Source organism: Dunckerocampus dactyliophorus, chromosome 10 (genome assembly GCF_027744805.1).
Source record: "Dunckerocampus dactyliophorus isolate RoL2022-P2 chromosome 10, RoL_Ddac_1.1, whole genome shotgun sequence".
Lineage (NCBI taxonomy): Eukaryota > Metazoa > Chordata > Actinopteri > Syngnathiformes > Syngnathidae > Dunckerocampus > Dunckerocampus dactyliophorus.
Genome location: NC_072828.1, coordinates 15,532,671 through 15,542,583, shown reverse-complemented (window position 1 = coordinate 15,542,583; position 9,913 = coordinate 15,532,671). Strand labels below are relative to the sequence as shown.

General features: G+C 38.9%; 1 protein-coding gene across 1 annotated transcript; it reads left to right on the top strand.

Annotated features, from left to right (window-relative positions):
* Positions 1 to 2,071: 2,071 nt before the first annotated feature.
* On the top strand, positions 2,072 to 9,598 carry lpxn (leupaxin). Its single transcript, XM_054790477.1, has 9 exons — positions 2,072 to 2,090; positions 2,570 to 2,637; positions 2,727 to 2,782; positions 5,173 to 5,269; positions 5,416 to 5,640; positions 5,728 to 5,901; positions 8,320 to 8,401; positions 8,472 to 8,620; positions 8,695 to 9,598. The coding sequence occupies exons 1-9, from the start codon at positions 2,078 to 2,080 to the stop codon at positions 8,959 to 8,961; spliced, it is 1,131 nt and encodes a 376-aa protein (XP_054646452.1). The 5' UTR covers positions 2,072 to 2,077; the 3' UTR covers positions 8,962 to 9,598.
* The last annotated feature ends 315 nt before the right edge of the window (positions 9,599 to 9,913 follow it).

The window sequence follows — 9,913 nt, the reverse complement described above, 5'->3', positions numbered from 1 at the left end:
CTTCCGGTATGGACGAAAGCACAGTGACGGGCGGGGGGGGGGTGATGCAATCATATCTGTTAAATGTTTGTAGCTATATTTCTGATCTACTCTTATCTCTTTAAGTATTTCTCATCTAACTCTTGCATCCCACATATCCACTATAAAATGCACTCTTGAACACTTTTTGTGTTAAAATAAAATACAAAAAGAACAGGACCCACCCATGTTTTCAGTGTTAATGGTCTTGACTCGAGTGGTGTGAGGTAGTGACGTTAAGCAAGTGGCTACCATATGTTAGTGGAGACTGAAATTTTAACTTACTGGAATCAAACCCTATTGGTTTGTAGTACAGTACAGTACAGTCGTACAGTACCAAGCTTTTATTATTGGTTGTTGGCGTCAACATTTCAGCTTTTTCTCATTGTGCCTTTTGTTCTATTTAAAAAAATATATAATTTTAGCTGTTTTTTTTTTTTTTACATTACTTTGTATTTTACATACAATGACAAATGAGCCACGGGCCGCGGATGCCCCCCGAGCCACACTTTGGTCACGGTTACTTTTGTGGATCTTTGTTGGGGTCGGGCTTGTGGCGTGGGCTCTATGAGCAAACTACACTTCAGCTTGTTGGCTCAGTGTCGTGGGCGAGCGATAGTGACGAGAGACTGGTCAATGCAGCCCTAACGAGACGCAGCTCTAAGTTTTTGGAGGTGCACGTTTTAATTTTGAGGTAGCAAAGGCAGATTTGGAGCCACGTGAACGTGAAATAACTACTATTGCGGTCCGCACGGTGGTTCAGCGGTTAGGATGTTGGTCACACAATCAGGAGTTCGGGAAGAGTTGTATTCGAATCTTCGTTGGACATCGCTGTGTGGCAGACAAACAGACAGATAAACGCCGGCAAAAACATAACCGCGCTGCGCTTGGCGTAGGTAATAAACGCCTGCAAAAAAACATAACCGAGATAACGATGGTACCAGTACCAATGGTGGTATGCGGGCTCCATCTAGTGGTACTCAGGAACATCAGCGATTTAAAAAAAAATAGTGCGTGCGTGTGTGTGCATGTGTGTACTGTATATATATATATATATATACACACACACACACACACACACACACACACTATATACAGTATATTCAGGTATATGAGAGACATCCATCCATTTTCTATATGAAATAATTGTAGAAATGCAAATATATTAATAAAAGATTTGCTGAAATTGAACTGAATTAAAATGTTCCTTTGCTGTAATATTATTTAACTCTCCTCAATTACGGCATAAGCAAATTACTAACAAGTACAAACCACATACAGTGTTGCAGACTAAGCTGTAATGAAAAGCAGAAGTAGCAAAAACAGTGCTACTTTGCAATCCAAATATTTTTGAGGTGGTAAAAAGTTTGAGAAGCACTGATCTGTATGTCTTTATATTAGTGTATCATTCAAAAACACTTCTCATGAGTCAACTTAAATGTGAAACATTCAATTGATCACAACTGGACTGTTCAGGTTGCGATCTATTGAAAGCTCTGAGAATACAATGACATGGATGAATGAGAATATTCACAGGCATGTTTCAGGTACTGTTATGAATATACGGTGTTTACACATATAATACAGGCCAAAAGTTTGGACACACCTTGACATTCAACGAGTTTTCTTTATTTTCATGACTCTTTACATTGTAGAGTCTCACTGGAGGCATCAAAACTATGAATGTCCATGTGGAATTATGTACTTAACAAAAAGTGTGAAATAACTCTAAATATGTCTTATATTTTAGATTCCTCAAAGTAGCCCCCCTTTGCTTTTGTACCATTCAAAAACACTTCTAATGAGTCAACATAAAGGTGAAGCACTTTTTACATGTGTGTTAAAAATACAAAAGATGAGATCAGCTGATTCGTCGTTCTGCTTGACTGTGGATGAAGAACTTTTATCTTTCACTATGGAAAGCTCTTGATTCAGCAACAAAACTGCAATTTTGTCAGAGGAAGTGAAGATATGAACTGTGGTTAGTTACCTTGGTAACAAAGCAGTAGTAGGGAAAAAACAACATTCAAGTCGATTCTTTTTGAAAGCAGAAGGTAACATGGATGAGCTTGGTAAGGCTACTCTTTCATGTTTTCTTTTCTTAATTATTCTCAAATTGATCAGCTGACTCGATATTCTTAAGCTAAGTGATTTAACAATGTTTATTGTTGTGGTTGTTTTTGTTTCTAATATAACTTTTTGAGAATCATAATAAAAATATTAGCACCCAGTATGATAGTTGCTCACTGCAAACTATAATCCCAATAAGAAACAATATTAAATGTATACTATGCTTAATATTTGTGCAGGTGTACGTACAACATGAATGAGTTAAATATATTTGCCACAAGATTCTGTATAGATGGTATGCCATCACTTCCTGAGGAAACCAGCTTTGCACAAATGAGCCACAGACGTGTTGTTTTACAGGAAATGCAATCACACAAATTGGTTAAACTGTTAACAGCAAAAAGCAGAATACATTATTATGGGTAGAAAATAGCATGCATTCATTTTTAGTGAGTGTTGTTATGTTTGTATCTTGTCACAGACTTGCTGTTGGAGGAGCTAGCTCTCAGTCCAACTGTTCCAGAAGGCAGTACTACAACTGCTAGTGAGGTAAACATCAACATAAACCTCAGCATTGTGAAATACCATCATGGAATATGGGATATTATGTGGGTGTTTTACCTTGTGTGTTGTCATAGGTGCGAGCTGCAATCAACAATGGACCTAGGAAGGGAGCAAACCTAAAGGTTTACAGGTGTTATGCAAATACGCTCACTGTACGAGCTGTGTAACAAGTTAATATCATACAGTAGAATCTCCAGTGTTGGCCATCATCACAATTTTTTCCCCACTGAGTTCGTTGATGTCTTGAAATAATCTGTTCCAGGGTCAAACTGTCACCATCATAAAACCTTTATTCACAGTACAGGCAAAATTTTAAGTAGTATCTGAACATAAGTGTAACAGGAACCACATGATAAGACTATATAAAATTATTCACTCAGTGATGACATGTGCCGTAAGCAGAGTCAATGCACTTTCTTTTACATTCTTAGCTGTTATATGTAATAAGTGTAAAAAGATGTTAACCACTAGTTAACACAAATTATGTAAATTATATATGGCAAATATGTCGATGAGGGATTAGTATGCGTGCCTGGGAGGTGAGTCTTTTCACATTAAAAGGTAACATTTTTCTTTTATTGTCAAAAGTGACTGTTTGTAGTGGTTACGTGGCTGCCCAGAGTGCGCACAAGGATTATATCCACCTTCTTCCTGGTCCGAGGATGTAAGCTACGCGCCACGTAACACACACACACCCACGCAATAGTATTGTTTGTTGTCAGCTAATGCCAGTGATTTGGGAGAGTTTAGCTACTAATGTTGGCTATCATTAAATGTATAGCCTATCGTTACAACAGCATCACTGCAAATTGTTGGTCGCATCTCTGGAACTGCTTTTGTTTATGTTCACATGCTACAGCCATGTGTGTGCGTACGAGACAGCCATGAACGCCAGCCATCTTATCAGGGTTCAATTTTTATTCATTTCATTTATAGTGGTGAAAAGTATTGACTTTTCCAAGCTGTTCTTTTGAACCACTATTGGTAAAATGTGCTAGTTCTTTGTTTGTTTTGGGTTTTTTTTAATGTAGTTTTTAGCACGTTTAAGTCAGCACAAAGAGTAGCCCAATGAAAGGTGATTACATATGGCGTTCACAACCAAACTTCCGGTTTGGTGCATTTAAAAATAAAAGCATGGATTTCAAAGTAAGCTAAAAAATACCACGTAGTTACAAACTATTTCACTACATTTAACTTTTATTGTTTGCTAAATTTGTACATGAGTTTTTGAATTATTTATTTTACATTCACATTCTTAACAGAAGGGTTCATTGCACATGTTAGACATTTTTACGGTAAAAACAATAACAAGAAAAAGCTAGGCAGTGAGCTAGGGGGTGAGATCAGGACCTGGTACCAAAAACTGCCCCGCCCACCGGGTCGTCGCTGAGAATATTACATTTTGTCTTATAATTTTGACTTTATTCAGATAAAATTACAGCTGTTTTTTTCCATTTCTGCTGTTGATTTTTTTGTGTCCTGTCCAGCCATTAGGGCAGATAGTATTGTTGATCTAAATGCCTTTGCGTGCTCAACAGATTTGCTGTTGTTTTTTTAGATTTCCCAAATATTTCAACTTTTTTCTTGTAAATTTTCTTTTGTTAGTTTTCCTCATTATATTACGATGTTATTTAAAAAAAAACTTTTTCTCATGAGATTTTCTTCTCATTAGACAACTTTTTTATCTGAATATTTTGACTTTATTCTTGTAAAATTACTGCTGATTTGTCTATTTTTGCTGTTGTTGTTTTTTTTTAGTTTTCTTGTTAAATTATATTTTAAGAATGTGCCTTGGGCCAATGAAAAACAGTCGCAAGCAACAAAATGCCCCCTGGGCCGCACTTTGGACACCCAAGCAATCCTGTCTAGCACTACTGAGGGTACACATGTACCTGATCCTTGACTACCATCTAGTGGCTTAATTGTGAATAACATTTAAATATTTGACGAACCTTAATACTGTTAATTTTAGCTGACATATGCCTGGATAAGTAACTTTAATCTGATTACTGGTGTATACAGTAACGCATTACATTATTCGTTGTTGAAAAATGTTTTGAGTAAATGCGTCATTGTAGAGTAACGCGTTAGAAAGTGATGAAAAATGCAGTCATGTCTACGGTGGACCTGTACTCCCCCTGCTTACTGGAGTTACCATCATTGCTAAGTAATACGTTAATGGCACCACTGAAAGTCACACACGTGAGGCAAAATGACGAGGTAGTTTTTAAGGTGTACCTTGGATTCCAAATAGTTGATAATTAATTTATTTTCTTTTTAGAATATGCCGAAAATGCCTTGCAGTCCGCTTTAGATACTCACGGTGAAGTCTGACGCGTTACACACGACGACAGTGCGAGACTTGAGTTTTTGTACAGATTTTGGGGCCCATTTTTCAAGACAAATCCACATTGTTCTAATTTAGAAGCATTCAACATTGGAGATTCCACTGTATAATAATTATTAGTCTTCCATCAGAAACCTCAGTTTGTGACGTTTTTGCCTCTTTGTGGGTTTTAGTGACTCGCCTCCTCCTGTGGAAGCTTCCCAGGATGATGATTCTCCCACCAAAGAGCTGGATTCCATTTTAGAAGACCTGATGAGTCTGGGATTTCAGGTCAGTATTATTCAGCATAGATGAGCAAATTAAAAACTTCATAGAAAGTGAATGACCAGCAGAGGGCAGCATTGGTTCAATATGCACACTGATGGAGCCTCATTTTAAGCAAGAGCCCTTACCTGGCTGACATTATCTCCATTTAGGATGAAGAATCTTCGCCACTTTTACAAGAGCAGAAGAAAACAAGAGATGGACAACAGGAGACCATCAGCAGTTTGGATTTAGATGCAAAGGCTTCAGAAGGGAGCAAAGATGCAGACAGTGTAGACAATCTTCTTGGAGGGCTGACAACTGACCTGGAAAAGATCGGCGTCCGCACCACAGCCAAGGGTCACTGTGCCGCCTGTAACAAAGCCATTGTGGGGAAGGTATTAAAAGATTACACAAACCATCAGTGAAGCATTCAAGGCCACGTATTAAATACATTAATTGTCTCTTTTTGCTGTGTTGCTCAGATGATCACAGCTATGGGTGAAACGTGGCACTCGGAGCACTTTGTGTGTGAGGTGTGTAAGACAGAGCTGAGCACCACAGGTTACTTTGAGAGGGAAGGACAGCCATACTGCACAAAGGACTATCATCAGCTCTTCTCGCCACGCTGTGCCTACTGCAAAGGGCCTATTGTACAGGTGAGAGGCCATTCATTCATTTATATTCATCAGTACTGTACATTAGAGCAATCATTAGTAATTGTGATGGTACGCTGGCATGTATTAACACTTTACATTAGTGACCCCACCAACTAGCCGGAAGTAAATTCTTAAACACCAAAAACCAACCAGAACTCGCCTCATGGGACGAATTGGGGGAAAAGTCACAGTTGATGCACTACATGGCTGATACGGATGTCATACAACCTCATGTAAAAAAAATCCAAACTATCCCTTTAAGGAGAACAGCATCTCTATGATTGCCGTAGTGACCCCAGATCACAGCCTTTTATGGTCGGTAGCGGGGGTTTTCAAAGTGGGAAGTGGGCCTCCCCTAGGAGGTGCCAGAAGACTTCAGGGGAAGTGCTGCAGCCTGTGTAAAAAAAAAGAAAAATATATTTTTCAAACCTGCTAAGCTAACGTCCGTAACGTTCAAAGGCCAAGAAATATATTTTTAGTTCCTAGAGAGAGTAAATAGAGTCTGGGGTGCAGCAGAAAACTCCACAAAATGTGCTCCAGAAAATCAGTTTTTTGGAGAGTAGGAGAGGCCTCCACCATATTAGCTTCTAGGAACACCGGGCTACACTTCCAAAACTGAGTCTATAATACAAGTGGGTCAGCCAGGACAGCTCTCATGTTTTCTTAGCACACGTTAACGTTACTAGTTGTGTGCAGAGCTTGATGCACACAAAATGATCAGACAATGTTTATGTACAGTACATTCATTAGCTTGACTTCTTTAGCTGCTTTGTCAAATAAATATTTACCTGTGTGGGACTTAAGATGAAAGGCACTTTAAAAATAATCTCTAATGTCTATTTTACATATATTATACGATACGGGGATCACATTTTGACCAGGACTCAAAGATGTCTTACAATGAAAAAATGATGCCTCCTCTGTATAGATGTAAAATTCTAATACAAAATATTATCTAACCAAAGACACAAATTCCAAAACAGAACAACACAGCAACCAGAGGTCAAATGCTTGTTACATTTTGGAATGTATTTTAGAATACTTTTTGGGGAAAATGTGCCCTCTAAAGTTGCAAGAATTTGGGAATTTGAACCGCCGTTGTGCATGATGTCCCCAATTTTACAAGACTTCAACTTTGCAAGCGTCAGAGGAATAAATCCATGCATGTTTTGTTATTGTTTGGCTTTTTAGCAATACTAATTCAAAAAGCCGTCCACACGGTAGCCTCTCAGGGATTACGTCACATGCAACAGAGTACCCTAATGCCGGTCAATTTAAGGCAGTGGTCCCCAACCTTTTTTGACCCACGGACCGGCTTGTGTTCCCACAAATCTCCTGCGGACCGGGGCGGGGGGCCGGTGGGGGGGTTTGTACATTATAGCAATCTAATTTATCTTATTTATTATGTATTGTGTAAAACTAAGACATGAATAACATCGAATTAAAAGCCCAAAATGAATGCCGACCCACCATCCACCAGTTCAAGTTCCAGCCACGTTTTTCCAGAGAGATTATTACATCGCTGTTTGACGTGTGTGGTAAAAGGCAGTGCGCTAGCATGAATTAACTTGAGACAAATGTGCACATTAGCACTCAATAAGTCATCAAAACTTACCTTTCTGCATTCCCACATAGTATCAGCATATGAGACCAAATATGAGGTGAAAGAAAAATGGTAAAAATACAGTAGTAGTCTATCTGTGCGGCATGGGATAAAGTTAGCACACGCACAATGGACATGCGTCAAGTGAGACGGGTGTAACAGAGAGAATCCGGCCACTTCAAAATAAAACATTAAAAAAATGTACCGTCCTGTTTTCATGATGGGCTAAACTAAGCTAAGATGAGACACAAACTATGTTAAACCAAGATAAACCAATGCCAGCTAAGCTAATGGTGTATTCACATTAGTCATTCTGTATAATTGATGCGGTCGCTCCTCTCACAAGTTATTAATGACAGCCACCACCTTGCATAATACAAATAAAAATAAAAAGTCAACATAAACCAGAAAGTCAAAGCCCACAGTACAATTCATAGCGCACAAACACATGCGCAACACATACATGATACCACCTTGCACAATAGAAATGAAAAGAATAACAAAGTAATCCACACACTGACGAAGGTTGCAGTAAGATGGTGTTGTATAATAAAGTCATGGCATATGTAAACAAGCTACATCCTAAATGCTGCAGAGTAGTGTGAGTGCAGGGCAACGGGATGTTATACATGACATAAACAACATATAGTATTGTGAATAGCACATCATTTGTAGTCCACATGCAATACCCAAACCCACAGTAGGACTCATCGGGGATTAATGCGGCTAATTTCTCCTTCCTGCTGTTTTATATTGTAAGAGAGAAGAGAGAAATGTGGCTCACTGAATAAACATTTTGATATTTCTTGCTGCAGAACATCCTGACAGCTCTGAACCAGACGTGGCATCCAGACCACTTCTTCTGTACTCACTGTGGAGACTTCTTTGGAGATGATGGTAAAAGGTCAAACTTGTAACCAGTTAAAGTGTCTGTGTTATTATTGGTCACTGGAAATGTTTTTAATAGGTTTCCTTGAGAAGGATGGGAAGCCATATTGTTGCAAGGACTTCTACCACCTCTTTGCCCCCAAGTGTGCAGGCTGTGGGGAGTCAGTGATGGAGAAGTACCTGACTGCAGCTAACGGCACATGGCATCCAGAGTGCTTCGTCTGTGCGGTGAGCCTCTCATCCTCACATCAAGCACGTTCTCTTTCGTCATCTCATCCATGTGTCACACTCTCCCACCCCAGGACTGTCTGAAGCCCTTCTCCGATGGCCGCTTCATGGAGCTGGACGGCCGGACGCTCTGCCAGACGCATTTCCACTCCCGACAGGGCACTCTGTGCGGCGGCTGCCGTCAGCCCATCGTGGGCCGCTGTGTCTCGGCTCTGGACAGCAAGTTTCACCCAGAACACTTTGTGTGCGCGTTCTGTCTGAGGCAGCTCAGCCAAGGAATCTTTAAGGAGCACAGAGGCAAACCGTACTGCTCAGCCTGCCATAACAAACTCTTTGTGTGACAAGGAAAGATCTAAATGGATCAACGTTATTACATAGACTGGACCACATCCTTTAATCCAGGGGTGTTCAAAGTTTTTCCATAGGGGTGCATATAGAAAAAATGAAGAATACAGGGGGCTACTTTGATTCATTTTGTACATTAAAGTTACTAAAGCAATGTAGGTCAATATATGACAAGCTATCTTACCAAAATATCAATATCTTAGCTTTGTGTTACAGGTGACAAAGCAAATTAGTGCAATAATGAATTCATTTTATTATATTTGCTGACGACCAGTCCAGGGTGTACCCCACCTCTCGCCCGAAGTCAACTGGGATAGGCTCCAGCATACCCCTGCCACCCTAATGAGGATAAGCGGCATAGAAAACTGATTGATGGATATTTATATGCAGAGGGCAAATAAAAAAACAAGCTGCGAGGCAAAAATGATCCCCGGACCACACTTTGGACACCACTACTTTAATCAATAAGTGGGATGTATCATTCAGTCCAAGTACAGGGATGTAAATTTAATCATGTGCGCATTTAATGGCTTGTTGTTGTTAAGTAAAGACCACCATTGCATTCATCCATTTATTTTACAAGTTACGGAATATCATAATATATATATATTATATATATATATATATATATATATATATATATATATATATACAGTATCATAGATATAAATTCAGTACCGAATATTTTGTCGTCACCAACAGAACTAAAAGTACAACTGTAAAAAAATACCTAAATGAATGTTAAATAAATTTAGCATTTATAAAATGAAATGCTTGTAAAAAAGGTACCTGAAAACAAATACTGTATTTAAAAAAAATTAAAGAAACATTAACAAAACAGTGTCAGCATTTTGAGTTACTTCATTCTTTCTTTTTACAATACATTTGTAAAAAATAGCAACAAAACATCTTTCGACCCCTTTTTATCTGTTTCTTAAACATCTGCTG

Coding starts and splice junctions, on each gene's coding strand:
- lpxn (XM_054790477.1), top strand. Junction 2,638..2,726: donor GTACTACAACTGCTAGTGAG/GTAAACATCAAC, acceptor GTGTTGTCATAG/GTGCGAGCTGCAATCAACAA. Junction 2,783..5,172: donor GCAAACCTAAAGGTTTACAG/GTGTTATGCAAA, acceptor TGTGGGTTTTAG/TGACTCGCCTCCTCCTGTGG.